This window comes from Carcharhinus amblyrhynchos, chromosome 8 (genome assembly GCF_965287045.1).
Source record: "Carcharhinus amblyrhynchos chromosome 8, sCarAmb.v2.hapA, whole genome shotgun sequence".
In the NCBI taxonomy this organism is placed as follows: Eukaryota; Metazoa; Chordata; class Chondrichthyes; order Carcharhiniformes; family Carcharhinidae; genus Carcharhinus; species Carcharhinus amblyrhynchos.
In genome coordinates this window covers 53,505,309-53,523,655 of record NC_137331.1, presented here as the reverse complement: position 1 = coordinate 53,523,655, position 18,347 = coordinate 53,505,309, and the positions used below count along the sequence as shown (strand labels likewise).

The window sequence follows — 18,347 nt, the reverse complement described above, 5'->3', positions numbered from 1 at the left end:
AAATGCCATGGGAAATTTTACTACTTTAGAAGCATTTTAAAAACGTAATGGGTTGCTGTTGGACACATTTGAAAACAAACACATGAATTGTAAACTTAATATGCTGCCAACAGAACAATATAGATCATTAACCTTAGGGATGGTGAGAAATTAAAAGACATTACTGCAAGACAGGTAGATTTGAGATTTGAATTAGATGGCATTGATGAAGCATAAGGATTCTTTTTATTCTTTCATACAATGTGAGCATCACTGGCAAGAGCAGGATTTGTTGTTCATCACCAATTGCCTTCAAACCAAATGCCTTGTTAGATCACTTCAGGGGCAGTTAAGGATCAACCAAATTGCTTTGGGTTTGGAATCATATACAGGCCAAGCAAAGTAAGCTGACAGATTTCCTTCCCTAAAAGAACATTTATGAACCAAATGAGTTCTGACAATCACTGATGATAGTTTTATCATCAGCATTACTGACATATTATCCAATACTGAACATTTACTGAGCTTTCAAAATTCCAGATTTAGTAAATTAGTTGAATTTAAATTCCACCAATGCTACGGTGAAATTTGAATCCGTATTGCCAGACTGTTAGCCAGGGCCTCTGGTCATTTGATTGCTGACAGGCTAACATTGCCCCTTGGTGAGAGGATCAAAATATGAATGAGGATTTCCATGGCTGTTCTGGTTAGGAATTGGACAATATTATTAAATGGAAATAAGTTGCCTTGATGAGTAATGTGAAGATGTAAAGTTCAGCTCTAAAAGGAACAAGGTGCAAAGGCTGCACAAGATCTTGTTCAGACCGAGCAATAATTTCAGGGAAGGGAGAGCAAGTAGTATAGGAAATTCGTTTACGCTGCAAGTCAAAAACATTGGCTTCAATTTGCAGTCAGAGAGATCTGAACCGTCTGCAACTTGATATTAGAAGGAGCACATTGGTGGTTGTATGGTTAAGGGAACTGTTAGAAAAACCCAGAAGGATTTCACCAGTGTACATCAGGGAAATGATCCTGTGTCTCCATCCTGAGGAAGAGGTACGGGTCAATGGGTAGATTTCCATTTATTTGTAACCAAAATCAATAGTTCAAACAATATTCTATACAATCTCCGTAAGAAAAACAGAAAAGCAGAATTTAAAAAATTTTTTTAAAAACTTTTAAGTGTTGATTTTCAGAGAGAATTATGTTTTCTCATACATGGAACACACAAAAGCTTGCAGGTACAGCAGGCAATTAGGAAAACAAATGGCATGCCTTTATTGCAAGGGGGTTGGGTTATAAGAATAGAAAAGCCTTGTTGCAATTGTGCAGAGCTTCACTGAGATCACAACTGGAATGCTGTGTGCCATTTTAGTCTCCCTATTTAAAGTATTTATTTGCATTGGAGTTAGTATTGCAAAGACTCAGATTGATTCTTGGGATTAAAGGGCTGTCCCCTGTCATAGAAACTTATAAAATTTTAAGCAGGATTAGACAGAGTGGATTCAAAAAGAATGCACTCAATGGTCAGGGAGTCAAGAACTAGGGGTCACAGTTTGAGGATAAGGGGTAAACTTTTCAAAACTGAGGTGAAGAGAAATTCCCTCACCCAGAGAGTGGTGAATATGTGGAATTCACTACCACCAAATGTAGTTGAGTCCATAACGTCTGATATCAAGAAGAAATTAGATATATAAGAACATAAGAAATAGGAGCAGGAGTAGGCCATCCAGCCCTTCGAGCCTGCCCCGCCATTCAATAAGATCATGGCTGATCTGTCGTGTCTCAGTTCCACATTCCCACCCTCTCCCCATAACCCTTAATCCCCTCGCTTATCAAAAACCCATCAACCCATAGCTCTTGGGGCTAAAGGAATCATGGATATGGGAGGAAGGCAGGGCTGCTGGTGGTGGTGGTGGTGGTGGTGGTGGTGGTGGTGGTGGTGGTGGGGGGTGCGCGCGCGTGTGCGATCAGGAAATTGAATTCAGTGATCAGCCATGATCAAGATGAGCGCTGGAGCAGACTTGAAGAGCCAAACAGTCTACTCCTACTTCTAGTTTCTATGTAATAACGAAAGGCTGAGTAAACTGAGTTCATGCTCTCTGATGTTCAGAAGAATGGGAGATGACCTTTTTGAAACATTCAAGATTATGAATGAGTTTGACAGGCTAGATGTTAAGATCCTGTTTCTCCTGGCTGGGCGTAAAACACTTTTGTTCTCACAGGGAATCAAGGGAGATAGGAGTAGGCAGAAAAGTGAAGTTGAAGCCCAAGTTCAGCCATGATCATATTAAATGATAGAGCAGACTTGATGGGCTATATGATCTGCTCTTATTTCTTCTGTAAAACAGCAGTAAATGACATAATCACTGATCTGTGAAAATTAAAAAAATGCTTTGGAAAGATCCTATGAACTACATATATTACATTTGTTAACCCCGTGTTTGAAATTCTAGGCTCAATTTATGCATCAAATAAACTCAACCACCTATTAACTTATATTACCTTCATACTGCATGTGGTATGGGTGTAGCATGAAATAATAAATGCATACAAGTACCACTAATAAAATAAACTAAAAGAAATTGGTCATAGATTCCGTATCTTCATTGGCTGGAGTGCTAAACTCACCAAGTCTCCTTAGACAGAACCTTCCAAACCTACAACCATTATAATGTAGAAGTACAAATACAAGGGCAGCAGACATACAGGCACACCACCAACTGGATGTTCCCCTCCAAATCACTCACCATCTTGACTTGGAAATATATCATCCTCTGTCACTGGGTCAAAATCCTGAAACACTCTCACAGCACTGTGAGTGTATCTACACCACATGGACTGCAGCAGTTCAAGAAGGCACACACCACCACCGTCAGGCAATTAGAGATGAGCAATAAAAGCTGGCCTACCCATCAACATCCGCATTCCATGACTGAATAAAATATCTAAAAAAAAACGCTGGATGTTTGCAGTACTTTTCCTTCTGATTAAAAGGAAAATATATAAATTTGCTTACAATTATTAAATATCATACCTGAAGCAAAGCAGAGCTCTAAAAATAGGAAATCTGACCTTCCAATTTCAGTGAGTGGATAATAAAATATGTCAAAGAATTGATTTTTTTCATACAGCAGCAAAGAATGCAGTCTCTAAATTACAACATGCATGGACATTCTCCAAATTCATTCATTAAATCTAAGAATCAAAATACAGCTGGAAGTGTAATCATTGATTATAGCTACAACTTACTTACTTACGTTATTTTATAAAATGACCTGTTATAAAGCACAAGGAGGAAATAAAAACATACTCAAAAACTTTTACCAACTCCTCATCTAAGTATTTATAAAGAGTGACTGTCTATTATACAAAGTCATATTTTAATGTACTGAAACTCTTGCTTTCACATCAGAGATCACTTCCATGAATTAAACTTGAAATGGCTGTTCTCTTATATCACAAAAAAACTGAATCAAGTGTACAAACACCGCAGCTGCCGGAAGTTTAATTATTACTGTTTTCATGCAAAAAAACTTGAAATTCCTAAATTTGAAAACCTAAAATTAGTAAGTGCAAGTTGGAATTAAGGACTTGTTTAAAAAAATTCTAGCCATCCTTTCCCCTACAATAAAAACTGCAAGCACCACCCTGTGGAAAGTGAGCCACTTAGAATCATAACAGAATAGAATAATAGATTCCCTACAGTGCAGAAGGAGGCCATTTGGCCCATCGAGCCTGCACTGACCACAATCCCACCCAGGCCCTATCTCCACTTATTTACCCTGCTAATCCCCTGACACTAAGGGACAAATCAACCTAACCTACACATCTTTGGACTGTGGGAGGAAACTGGACTACCTGGAGGAAACCCAAACAGACACAGGGAGAATGTGCAGACCCCACACTGACAGTGATCCAAGCTGGGAATTGAACACGGGTCCCTGGCACCATGAGATAGCAGTGCTAACCACTGTGCCACCTTGCCACAATTCTCTAGAAACAATGTGCTCTTATTAATAGAGAAGCTTATTTTAGAAAATTCTAGCCTGCAGATTTAATAAAATTGTATATAACTCTGCAAAATTATGCACAGGTCCTAAGAAATCACAGGCACCCGAGTCAGTATTCTGATAACGAATGTTCAAATCTCTCTTGCACTTATATTTGTAACATCTTGCTAATAAAGATAATTAAAATAATTTGTGCTCATTCAACAGTTTATAAAGCTTCAACAGATTAAGAGACTTCACTTGTAAAAAAATCGGAATTGCAAATATTAGAAAATTGTAACTCAATCTTTCTATTAAACCCTTTTGAACATTGAAAAACTATAAAATGGATGTTTCTTAAAACTTTGTGTAACATGCTGATATAGAACTATCAATTATACATTAGTTACTTGAATCTGTCACAAACAAGAATGAATGAGCATTCAACTATGAAACGTTCAGAGTAAGAATGGATTTGTAAAGGGAAGGCTATGTTGACTTGAACAGTTGGTTTTTGAACAAGTATCTAGATGGTGACTATATCAGCAAAAAAGGAAAAAAATCATGGTATTGGCTGTGAGAATAGATAAAACAAATGTCTTCTGATTACTGGGTTGTAATATTGGTACTTGGGACATCAGATTTTCACCATATATTTAATATTCTGAATGAAGGTAATTGTTATCAAAGTTTATATCTGACACCTAGTTAGGAAGCATAGTAGGATGTGTGAATAGAAATAGCAAGCACTGAATGGCGCAAATGATGGCAAATGGAGTGCAATGTGAAGTTATCTATTATGGTTCTCAGAAAGAAACCAGAAGATTTTAAGTGAGAGATTAGGAGCTAAGGAATTTGGATGTCCACTTACACAAATCATGAAAACTTGTTCACAGCACAAATAAAAAAATCAAGATGACTAATGGAATTCTAGCCTAATCTGAACAATGTTGCCATTTAAAAGCGAATGAGTGATGCTTCAGCTCTTCAGAACAATGGCAAGACCCAATCTGGAGATCAGCTTTGGGCACCAAACTTCAGGAAAGATATCCTGGCCTGAGAAGTCATACAGTGTAGGTTCAGCACAACACTACCAGAGATAAATTCAGAGGCTTGCATAAACATGACTTGCAACCTAGAGTATAGAACATCAAGAGTGCACCAATCAGGTATATAAATGATAAAAGGAGTCAATAGGGCAGAAACAGAGAACCTATAACCTATATCTTCTGTGGAGACGATCCAGAAAGAACAGAGAACAAAGAACAAAAAAAAATTCAGCACAGGAACAGGCCCTTCGGCCTCCAAGCCTGCACTGACTATGCTGCCCGAATGAACAAAAATCCCCAAACCTTCCGGAGACCATATTCCTCTATTTCCATCCTATTCATATATTTATTTAGACACCCCTTAAAACTCACTATTATATCTGCTTCCACTATCTCCCAAGGCAGCGAGTTCGAGGCAACCCACCACTGTGTAAAAAAAACTTGCCTCGTACATCCCCTTTAAAAACTTTGCCCCTCGCACCTTAAACCTATGCCCCCTAGTAAGTGACTCTTCCAGGTTGGGAAAAAGCTTCTGACTATCCACTCTGTCCCTGCCCCTCAATCTTGTAAACTTCTATCAGGTCACCCCGCAACCTCCGTTGTTCCAGTGAGAACAAACCAAGTTTCTCCAACCTCTCCTCATAGCTAATACCCTCTATACCAGGCAACATCCTGGGAAATCTTTACCGTACCCCCTCCAAAACCTTCACATCTTTCTATTAGTGTGGCAACCAAAATTGAACACTATATTTCAAGTGCGGCCTAACTACAATTCTATCAAGCTACAACTTGACTTGCCAATTTTTAAACTCAATTCTCCAGCTGATGAAGGCAAGCATGCCGTGTGCCTTCTTGATTTTGCCACTTTCAGTGAACTGTGTACCTGTACACCCAGATCTCTCTGCCTATCAATACTCTTAACGGTTCTGCCACTGTATATTTCGTATCTGTATTAGACTAAGAGAGCATAATCTTAAATTCAGAATTAGGCTACTCAGGAATGAAATGAGGATGAGTTTGGTACACTCCACAAAATGCTGAAAATACTGGGTCAAGTGAAATTTTCGAGGTCAAAATCAATGGATTGTTTATTTGTTGGGTAACGTTATCAAATGAAATGGAACATAACATATTAAATGGAGTTGGGGCAGCTATGATTTAGCTGAATGGCAGACTGGGTTTGACAGACTGAATGGTATATTCTTTTCCTGCGTTCTCACGTACCCATGATCATTGTAAAATACAATTCAAGGCCAGAATCAGAATGATCAGTTTAAAATGGTACTACTGTTAAAAGTTACTTAAGTTCTCAAAATTATATACAAACATTTCAAAAACAATAACAGTCAATGCTGAATCTCAGACTGCATCATCTCACTTTTAACAATGGAGTTACCTTTGTGAGCTTTAACTGAAAAGAAATGTACCAACACCATTTCATTTTCTTATTTTGCGAATGACAGCAACCCAAATCACTCAGGTAACACTGTCAGCAGTTAAGACAACTAGCACATTGGGATACACAAGTAAATAAAAATCTAATTTATGCAAAATAAACTCTGGCTGCAAATTGAAAGCAAGGAAAATTAATTAATTTATCATGGAAGAGAAATCTTGATACTCAACAGCCTTAATTGATGCTAAGAAACCAACATCTTTTCCGTATTATAACAAATCTGTACACTTGCTTAGCAGATTTACAATTGATTTGAAGAACCAAACCAAATACGCAAAGTATGGGGAGAACTGAAAAATAACTAAGAGGAGCAGAGAGTGTATAAAGAGATCAGTAGGTAACATAAAATAGAACCTAAAACATATTTTATATATGGGTAGGACCGATTAGGGACCAAAGGAAGCTATCTTCTGGAGGCAGAGGGTTTGGTTACAGTACTAAATGATCACTAGTTTTAACCCACTGTTCCTAAAGAGAATGCTGCCATCGTAACATCAATTGAGCGGATAGAGAAAATAGAACAGGACAAAAAACAAAAGGCCAGCAATATGAAATTCAGATGTATGAGCCAGGTTTCCATTGGAACCAAGGTTGGAAATTGAGGCGTCTCTGGCCATGACTTTCCAATTAGAACATAGAACATAGAACATAGAACACTACAGCACAAACAGGCCCTTCGGCCCACAAGTTGCGCCGACCACATCACCTACCAACCTACAGACCTATCTATAACCCTCAATCTCATTAAACCCCATATACTCATCCAGAAGTCTTTTAAAAGACCCCAGCGAGTTCGCCTCCACCACCACTGACGGCAGCCGATTCCATTCACTCACCACCCTCTGAGTGAAAAACTTACCCCTAACATCACTTCTGAACCTCCCTCCCCGCACCTTAAATCTGTGTCCTCACGTAGCGACCATTTCAAACCGGGGAAATAGCCTCTGAGAGTCCACCCTATCTATTCCTCTCAACATTTTGTAAACTTCTATCAGGTCGCCTCTCAACCTTCGTCTCTCCAGGGAAAAGAGTCCCAGCTCCCTCAACCTAACTTCATAAGGCATGCCTCCCAGTCCAGGCAACATCCTTGTAAATCTCCTCTGCACCCTTTCAATAGCTTCTACATCTTTCCTATAGTGAGGCGACCAGAACTGCGCACAATACTCCAAATGAGGCCTGACAAGGGTCTTATAAAGTTCCAGCATTACCTCCCGACTCCTAAACTCAATCCCTCGATTAATGAAGGCCAGTACACCATACGCCTTCTTGACCACCTCCTCCACCTGCGAGGCCGATTTAAGAGTCCTGTGGACCCGGACCCCAAGATCCTTCTGCTCCTCAACACTACTCAGACTTCTGCCCTTAATAGTGTACTCGTTCATCCCGTTGGTTCTGCCAAAATGGACGACAACACATTTATCCGCGTTGAAGTCCATCTGCCACTTCTCCGCCCAGTCCTGCATCCTATCTATGTCCTGCTGCAACTTTTGCCATCCTTCCAGATCATCCACAACACCACCGACCTTCGTGTCATCAGCGAACTTACTTACCCATCCCTCCACTTCCTCATCCAGGTCATTTATGAAAATGACAAACAACAAGGGTCCCAGAACAGATCCTTGAGGCACTCCGCTGGTGACTGACCTCCATTCAGAAAAAGCCCCATCCACAACCACTCTCTGCCTTCTGCAGGCAAGCCAGTTCTGGATCCACAAGGCCAAAGGCCCTTGGATCCCATGCCCTCTCACCTTCTCAAGAAGTCTTGCATGGGGGACCTTATCAAACGCCTTGCTGAAGTCCACGTACACTACGTCCACGGCACTTCCTTCGTCAATGTGTTCAGTCACATTATCGAAGAACTCAACTAGGCTTGTAAGGCACGACCTGCCCTTGACAAATCCATGCTGACTATTCCTGATCATGTCAAACCTCTCCAAATGTTCGTAAATCTTGTCCCTCAGAAGCCTCTCCATCAGCTTACCAACCACTGAGGTCAGACTCACCGGTCGGTAATTTCCCGGGCTATCTCTGTTCCCTTTCTTAAAAATAGGAACTACATCCGCAATCCTCCAATCCTCTGGAACCTCTCCCGTCTCCATTGACGACGCAAAGATCATCGCCAGGGGCTCTGCAATCTCTTCCCTCGCCTCCCACAGTATCCTGGGGTACATCCCATCTGGTCCCGGCGACTTATCTACCTTGATAGAATTCAAAAGTTCCAACACATCCTCCTCCTTAATATTCACGTACTCAATCCTTTCCATCTGCTGCAAATCCATAACAAAATCTCCCAGATCGGCTTCCACCGTGAATACTGAGGCGAAGTACTCGTTAAGCACCTCCGCCATTTCTTCTGGTTCCACACAAACCTTTCCCCCCTCACCTTTTATCGGTCCTATCCCTTCTCTTCTTATCCTTTTACCTTTCACATATTTATAGAAGGCCTTGGGATTCTCCTTAATCTTACTCGCCAAGGTCTTCTCATGACCCCTTCTGGCTCTCCTAATTTCCCTTTTAAGTTCCCTCCTACAGTCCTTATACTCCTCAAGATCTTTAACAACTCCTAATTCCCTGAACCTCTTGTACACCTTCCTTTTCTTCCTGACTAGGTTCAACACATCCTTTGTGCACCACGGTTCCCTCGACCCACCAAACCCCCCTCGTCTCATCGGAACGTTGTCATTCAGAGCTCCAGACACACATTCCTTGAATATCTGCCACCTTCCTTCGGTACTTTTCCCTAAGAACGCCTCCTTCCAGTTTATTTGTCCAAGTAACTTCCTGACTTCTTCGTATCTCCCCTTACCCCAGACAAACACCTTCCTAGCCTGCCTGATCCTATCTCGTTCCAACGCAATTGTGAAGGAGATAGAATTATGGTCACCATATCCAAGATGCTCTCCTACCGAAAGATCCATCACCTGCCCTGGTTCATTCGCCAGTACCAGGTCAAGTACAGCCTCTCCCCTCGTAGGCTTGTCCACATACTGCGTCAGGAAACCCTCCTGAACACACCTAACAAACTCCTCCCCATCTCTCCTTAGATACAGGAGTGCTGCCAGATTTACCACGATTCAGATAAAAGGAGGGGGCTAAACTGGGCAAATACAAGCCAACTAGCCCATTGTCAGTGGTGGGGAAACTTTTGAAAACAATAATGAGATAAAATTAATTGTCATTTGGAAAAATATGAGTCAGTAAATGAAAGTCAACACAGATTTATTGAGAGCAAATAATGACTAACTCAAGTTTGTTCTTTGATGAAGTAAAGGAGCAGATTGACGGAAGTAATGTGGATGGTTACATGCAATTGATCCTCATAAGGCCTTTGTCAAAATATCACATAATAGATTTCTTACAAAAACTGAAGTCCTTACTATTAGAGACAGAAATTTCATTAATGCAAAATTGGTTAAGGGACAGAATGTAATGATTACTTGTTCTCAACTAGACAGAAATGTGTAGTTTAGATGTACAAGATACATACATTGGCCTCAACTTGGCTATAAATTCAAAATTTTCAGATAAACCAAACTCAAGTGTAGTAAATAGTGAGGAGCATAGCACAGGTCTTCAGAAAGACACAACAGATAATGTTTAATGCAGAGAAGTGTGAAATGATTAGCTTTGGGAGGCTGGGACGGGGAGAATAAAAGGAACATAAACTAAATGATACAATTTTTAAAGGAGCTGCAGGGGCAGAGTAATCTGACCGCATATATACACAAATTCTTTGAAGGTGACAGGGTAAGTTGAAAATGCTTTTAATGGCAGACAGGATTTTATAAATAGAGGCATAGAGTACAAAAGCAACGAAATTAGGCTAAACATTTACCAGTCAGTGGTTGAAATATTGAGGTCAATAGTGGGCACTGCACTTTCAGAAGGATGTCAAGACCTAGAGAGGTGTCGAGGTGATTTATAGAATGGTAACAGAGATGAACATTCCAATTGTATGGAGAAACATGGGGTGTTTTTCTTCAACCTGAGAAGGTTAAACAACAACTTGTAAGATGTGTTAACAATTACTTTGACAGAGTAAGTGAGAAACAGTTTCTAGTGATAAAAGAGTCAGTAACCAGAGGGGACACTGTGAAAGGTAAACATAACGAGAACAACATCCAACAGCAATGGGGGGGGGAAAATTATGCAAGTTCTTATTTGAAATGCACTTCCTGAAAAGGAAGGGGAAATAGACTGTAGAACAACTTTCAAAAGAATATTAGGTAAATATTTAAAGTTGAAAAGTTTGCATGGATATGTGGAAAGAGCAGTCAAGTGTGAATATGCAGGTAGCTCTTTGAAAGAGCTGGCATAAAAACAGTGGATGAATGGCATCCTTCACTAAATGTTTTAAGGTCGTATAGTCCCAAATGTTTCTAGGCTCAACCACAAAAACATTCATAGTTCACAGCCCTTTGCTTCCATTATGCTAAAAATTAAAGCAAAGTGCTGAAGATGTTTGAAATTTGAAACAAAAACAGAAAATGTTGGAAAACTCAGTTGGTACAGTACCATCTGTGGACACTAAAAATTAAATTGGTTCCTAAAGTTAAATCACATGACTTATTAACCAGTCCCAATGTAGATTTTTGTTTCCATCAAACACTAACTTAGGTTGCTGTAATTTCACTCATACAAGTTATTCATTTTTAAGTAGTACAATTTGATATTTTGTTGAATGAAACTGTGGTGATCAGTTCCTTTCAGCTCATCTGAAATGCAGAAAAAGTATCAAAAAAATGAAAGCAATCATATCTTTTCCACCACACTGAGCATATGAGTGAAAATTAACTCCAACTTGCATTCAGCTTCTACCAAAGAAAATTAAAGTTTATTATCTACAAAAGATTTTTTAAAATGCTAATTGGTTATTTGACTTCTTTCAAAGTACAGAATGTACTGGGCTTCCTGACAAGGCTGCATTTGGTCTAGATTCCAGATTCTATTTTCAAATACAGATGTTTAAAAAAAAACTTTGGTTAAGCCAATTTTGCTTAAACTGAAATTAAGTCTCGTTTAATTCAAAGTCTTGAAAATAATGACTAACAAATAGTCATTACCAAAGACAGCAGAATACTTTAATGACTGTACCGGAAATTTTAGTCAAATAATTAATCCACCGAAACAATGCATCAAATTTCAACACAGGCGACATGGTAGCACAGCAGTTAACACTGCTGCCTCATGGCGCCAAGGACCCGGGTTCAACTGCCAGCTTGGGTCACAGTGTGGAGTCTGCACTTTCCTCTCGTGGCTGCATGGGTTTCCTCTGGGTGCTCTGGTTTCCTCTCACTCCGAAAGATGTGCATGTCAGGTGCATTGGCCATGCTAAATTCTCTGTGTACCCAAACAGGCACTGGTGAGGCAACTAGGGGGTTTTCACAGTAACTTCATTGCAGTGTAAACCTACTTGTGACACTAATAAACTTTAAAACAATATGGTTTCTATTTTTCAATCAACTATAACATACTCACATTGTAAAGTCTCAGAAACTCTCAGGTGCTTCAAATACATAGTAAAGTGGAGGATAGAGCTCCTCCATTCAACTAGGTCACGATTGATCACCTTATTGCCATTTTCCCACTATGCCCGTTTCCCTTGGTATCTTCAATATCCAGAAAGCTATTGATCTTTATCTTGACTATACACAACGACTGAGCCTCCATAACCCTCTGAGGTAAAGAATTCCAAAGATTCACTATCCTCAAAGTGAAGAAATTCTTCCTCATCTCAGGTCTAAATAGCCTAATTCTTATTCAGAGACTGTGTTCCCTGGTTCTAGATTGCCCATCCAGGCACAACATTCTTCGAACTGACGAAGGGTCATCCTGACTCGAAATGTTGGTTTTATTCTCTCTCCACAGATGTCAGACCTGCTGAGTTTTTCCAGCATTTTCTGTTTTCGTTTCAGATTCCAGCACCTGCAGTATTTCGCCTTTAGCCTTCCTCCACCTACCCTGCTGAACCCCAAAAGAATTTTCTATGCTTCAATGAGATCATCACTCATTCTTCTAAACTCTATAGCACATAGACCCAGTCTCCTTAATATTTCCTGATAAGACAATCCCACTATCTCAAAGATCAGTGTGCCTCTGCTGCATTCCCTCTATGGCAAGTATATTAGGTATGAAGTACAATACACCAGGTGCAGTCTTCAAGGCTCTGCACAATTGCAGCAAAACGTCCTTATTCTTGTACTCAAATCCTCTTGTAATAAAGGTCAACTATAGCATACACCTACCTCACTGCATTCTGCACCTGCATGTTAGCTTTCAGTGATTTATCAACAAGGTTACCTGGCCCCTTTGGACATCAACACTTCGCAATCTCTCTCCATTTAAGAAATACTCTGCATTTGTTATAAATTCATTTTTATGTCATCAGCAAACTCGGAAATATTACATTTGGTCTCCACTTCCAAAACATCAGTATACATTGCGAACAGCCTTCCAACCTGAGAACGATCTGCTCTGTTTTCTATCCGTTGACCAATTATAATGCAACAACTACCTGGCAAATCAAAATAATTTTCTTTACTACGGAACCAATGCCAACTATCTTTTATAACACTAGATCTGAATATTCAAATGAAATATTTGCACCATACACTTATAAACTTTCTAAATTAATAGGATTGTGGACTCCATTTTCTTTCAATTATAGTTTAGTAACTGACTGCATAAGTACAACAGCTTTAATAATATGTTCCTTCCAAGAAATCTGTACAGTCAGCATAATATACTAAAATCGATGATCACTTGCAAGATCATTTCTGCATCACAAGAGATTTTTATAATATAAATGACTCTATATACTCCATTGCATGACTCTGCAAGTTAGGTATTTCAGAACTGAAAATTCAACTCATGACTTACACATGATCCATATGGAAGTGAAACTGATCAGAAATTCCAAGTCCCAGGAAAAACAGGTGCACAAAGGTGTTACAAGTTATAGTGTTGATTATATACAGTTCTAAACCATTTGGTAAGGTGGAGGATTAAGTGATTAAACAATGTTCAAGAGGCATCAGGATAAATACATAAATAGTCAGGGAATAAAGGGATATGGACCACTTAGAGGCAGGGAATTAAATGAGAGAGGCATCTGTGGTGACACAGACTTGATGGGCCAAAGGGCCTGTTCTGTGCTGTAATGTTCTTTTAACCATGAATAGTACATACAAATCACAAGAACTGAAGCATATCAGAGTTACATCTACAAATAATCAGACATTGATAAACTCTCAAGTCTAGGTAAACAAACATACTACCTGGACTATACCCTAATTTTTGAAATGGGACATTACAACCACATTGCAAAAACACTGACCATATATAACCACTTCGCTATACAGTCATATACAGCCACAAAACAAAAATTACTTTGTATTTTCTATGATTTTCAAATTTCCAGAAATCTATTCAAAATTAGTAACATTCTTAAAAGTCATTATACAAACTCAGTTTATTGAACTAGATTTTTAAAAAAATCACTAGTTTGATTTCTGTCCAGCAAATTATATACAAATATAAATAATCACATTAATAATTTAAGTTATTTAAAATCATAGTCCAAACCAGTGAGTATTTTGTAACATTCTTAAATATGGCTTCAGCTTAAAACATAGTGAATTATCCAACTGAGTGTACACATGCTGTTCATGTCTTGATAATCAAATGACCCTCAGCTCCAGTAAAAGTGTCAAGATCTTTTTCAAATGTACCTGTCTTTTACCTTTTTTCACAAATGAAATAGATGAAAGTAGTCAAGTATCAGTACATACTGTGTAATTGAATTTTGTACACTCTTCTCATTTAAAGTCATTCCTGGAGGTGGGTCATTTTGCAAAGCCATTAGCTCCTTCTGTAATCTCTTCTAATAGAGAAAATGCATATAGTTAGAAAAAGTGTATATCTATAATATTGTGCATATTGAGTTATAACTATCAAAAGTAACTCCTCATTTCTCTGAAGGCTCAGTTGCAATTGATTATCCACTTTAAAGTTAACGTAATTGAATACAATTGCGCAGTATACCAAGCAAAATTTCATTCAGTTTTATATCTTCCTGAATTAATGCTGTAGTTATTCTTTTCATGGACTTAACTATTGATTAATACCAATTGCCATAATCTATACAACTGTCGTTAGATTCATACAAGAGATTAAATTTGGTAGCGTTTAGTATATTATAATGTGCACAAAAAGTTTGCGCTAAATTATTCAATTACAGCTTTCAAAAGGGATATGAATAAAAAAATGAGGATGTGAAATATAACACCTGTTTTCATTTACTGGACTGATGAAAGTTTAACTGAGAAAACAAACACACATGAGGCGCCAGTCCACACCTGGTCTCCTTGTTACAAGTTTAGAAGTTCGGTAAATTATAAGTTTATTGATGCGAGGATACGCCTGCTTAATCACAAGATCTTACCCTTGACAGGTCACTTTCACACCAAGGGGAAGTAAGAAAGAAAAACAAAGCCCAGGTCCTGAAATTGAAATCGAGTAGATTGAAGCAACTTCTCGTGTCATAAAAGGAATGAGGATGGCAGAGGTGAGTCCGCAGCCTCTTGTCCCTGCGGGGGCCTCGCTCGGCAGGTATCGTTGGCACCTGTAACCTTCACAGGATACCAGATCACCTGTACGCATGGAAACAGGGGGCAGACACAGATGGCTGAGTCCAACTGTCCCCGACGGGTCATTCTGTCCCCCTCCCACTCCCTAGCCTCATCGTCGGGAGACTAACATCAGCACCCACCGAAAGCCGCCATCCTCTGGTTTTCCCACCGCGGTTTCAGCAGCCGCACACACACCGAGAAAACACATCTGTAAATGTACACAAATAACAGCGGGCCGCACAGCTGGGACCCTCGCTTCACTTCAGGCCCTCGCCCAGGAGACGGGGTCAAGGTACTGGGAATCACCTGGCCCGTTCCCCCTCCGCCGCGGCTACAACACGATCAAAGAAAGCAACAACAACAAGAAGCCCGGTGAAGCGTCGCCCGGCAGCTCAGACTCTCACCTGCATTGACGCCATGATAGAACCCCCTCCCCCCCCACCCCTGGCCCCGCAACGTCATTGCGTCATGACGACACCCACGCGATGGGGCGGGGCTAGAGTAGCTGCGCGCGCTTCAAACCGAGACACTCAGATCATTGTCACTGCAGCCCCCTCACAGCACAGCACTGAACGCAATACCGGCTGTACTGAAACAATGTCCACTGTACTAAACACAATATCCACAGTATTGAACACAATATCCACAGTATTGAACACAATACCCACTGTACTGAACACAATACCCACTGTACTGAACACAATGCCCACTGTCCTGAACACAACACCCAATGTACTGAACACAAACACCCAATGTACTGAACATAATACCCACTATACTGAACATAATACCCATTCACAACTACCAGACATCTCAATTCACTTTACAGTCAATTAAGTACCTTTTTAAGTCTTGTCATTATTGCAATGTAGGAAATGCAGTAGACAATCTCTGCACAGCAAGCTCTCACAAACAGCAATGTGATAATAATCAGACAATCTGTTTTGGGGATGTTGATTGAGGGGTAAATATTGGTCAGCTCTTCTTCAGCGTTAAGCCAACATTAAGGGCATTTAAATGGTCATTTGGATAAACATATGGATGATCTTGGAATGCACTTTAGATTGTTTCACAGATCAATGCAACATCGAGGGCCAAAGGACCTTTTCTGCGCTGTAATGTTCTATGTTCTAAAATGGTGTCATGGGATCTTTTAAATCTGCCCGCAGCATGTCTGAGAGGGAATACCTCTATAAAGTCTCCCCTTAACCTTTTTTCTCTGAACGTATCAAATCTTTTCTTCTCTAATCTCGCCACTTAACTCAAGTTATTTATCCCTGGTATTCTACTGAATATCCTTTGCAAATTCCCCAAGTTCTTCACACTCTTCCTAGAGCATGGTGCCCAGAATTAGCCAGACTGGGACCGAGGAGGTTAGCTTCCAGGTAGGGAAGGACTGCAGGCAATATGAGAGGGAGGTTAGGCAGGTGGTGGAGAAGGGAAATGTCCAGACTGAGGGGCTGAAGTGTATCTATTTTAACGCCAGGAGTGTAGCAAATAAGGTAGATGAGCTTAGGGCGTGGATTGCTGCTTGGGAATGTGATGTGGTGGCCATTGCGGAGACTTGGATGTCTCAGGGACAGGACTGGGTACTTCAGGTGCCAGGATTCAGATGCTTCAGGAAGGACAGGGAGGGAGGCAAAAGAGGTGGTGGAGTGGCACTGTTGATCAGGGACAGTGTCATGGCTGCAGAGAAGGAGGATGCCGTGGAGGGACTGTCTATGGAGTCTCTGTGGGTGGAAGTTAGGAACAGCAAAGGGTCGATAACTTTGCTGGGTGTATTCTATAGGCCGCCCAATAGTGACAGGGAAGTTGAGGTGCAGATAGGAAAACAGATCCTAGAGAGATGTAGTAATAACAGAGTTGTCGTGATGGGAGACTTCAATTTCCCAAACATCGATTGGAATATCCCAAGGGTAAGGGGTTTGGATGGGGAGGAGTTTGTTAGGTGTGCTCAGGAAGGTTTCCTGACACAGTACGTGGATAAGCCTACGAGAGGAGAGGCTGTACTTGACCTGGTACTGGCGAATGAACCAGGACAGGTGATGGATCTCTCGGTGGGAGAGCATCTTGGGAATGGTGATCATAATTCTATCTCCTTCACAATTGCATTGGAACGAGATAGGATCAGGCAGGCTAGGAAGGTGTTTGTCTGGAGTAAGGGGAAATACGAAGATGTCAGGAAGTTAATTGGACAAATAAACTGGAAGGAGGCATTCTTGGGGAAAAGTACAGAAGGAAGGTGGCGGATATTCAAGGAATGTTTGTCTGGAGCTCTGCACGACAACGTTCCGATGAGACAAGGAGGTTTTGGTAGGTCGCGGGAACCGTGGTGCACAAAGGCTGTGGTGAACCTAGCAAGGAAGAAAAGGAAGGCATACAAAAGGTTCAGAGAGCTAGGAGATGTTAAGGATCTAGAGGAGTATAAGGATAAAAGGGAGCTTAAAAGGGAAATTAGGAGAGCCAGAAGGGGTCATGAGAAGGCCTTGGCAGGTAAGATTAAGGAGAATCCCAAGGCCTTCTACAAATATGTGAAAAGTAAAAGGATGAGAAGAGAAGGGATCGGACCTATAAAAGGTGAAGGGGGAAAGGTCTGTGTGGAACCAGAAGAAATGGCAGAGGTGCTTAATGAGTACTTTGCCTCAGTATTCATGGTGGAAACTGATCTGGGAGATTTTGCTACAGGTTTGCAGCAGATGGAAAAGATTGAGTATGTGGATATTAAGGAAGAGGATGTGTTAGAACTTTTGAATTCTATCAAGATAGATAAGTCGCTGGGACCAGATGGGATGTACCCCAGGTTACTGTGGGAGGTGAGGGAGGTGATTGCAGAGTCCCTGGCAATGATCTTTGCGTCGTCGATGGAGACGGGAGAGGTTCCAAAGGGTTGGAGGATTGCGGATGTGGTTCCTATTTTCAAGAACAGAGATAGCCCGGGAAATTACTGACCGGTGAATCTGACCTCTGTGGTTGGTAAGCTGATGGAGAGGCTTCTGAGGGACAAGATTTATGAGCATTTGGAGAGGTTTAGCATTATCAGAAATAGTCAGCATGGTTTTGTCAACGGCAGGTTGTGCCTTACGAGCCTAGTTGAGTTCTTCGAAAATGTGACTGAACACATTGACGAAGGAAGTGCAGTGGACGTGGTGTACATGGACTTCAGCAAGGCGTTTGATAGGGTCCCCCATGCAAGACTTCTTGCGAAGGTGAGAGGGCATGGGATCCAAGGGCCTTTGGCCTT

At 40.6% G+C, this 18,347-nt stretch overlaps 1 protein-coding gene across 2 annotated transcripts in view; it reads right to left on the bottom strand.

The window, feature by feature from the left end:
- The window catches only part of ube2wb (ubiquitin conjugating enzyme E2 Wb), a 71,176-nt gene extending 55,624 nt beyond the window's left edge, over positions 1 to 15,552 (bottom strand). For both annotated transcript variants that reach the window (XR_013887716.1, XM_080194074.1), the window contains exons 1-2: positions 15,511 to 15,552; positions 14,267 to 14,358 (exon numbers count right to left, since the gene is read on the bottom strand). Coding sequence is in view for 1 of the 2 variants with exons in the window: in XM_080194074.1 (XP_080050200.1) it covers positions 14,267 to 14,358; positions 15,511 to 15,525 (107 nt within the window). In the remaining variant the exon portion in view is untranslated. The remainder of the gene's footprint in view (positions 1 to 14,266; positions 14,359 to 15,510) is intronic.
- Positions 15,553 to 18,347: the final 2,795 nt, after the last annotated feature.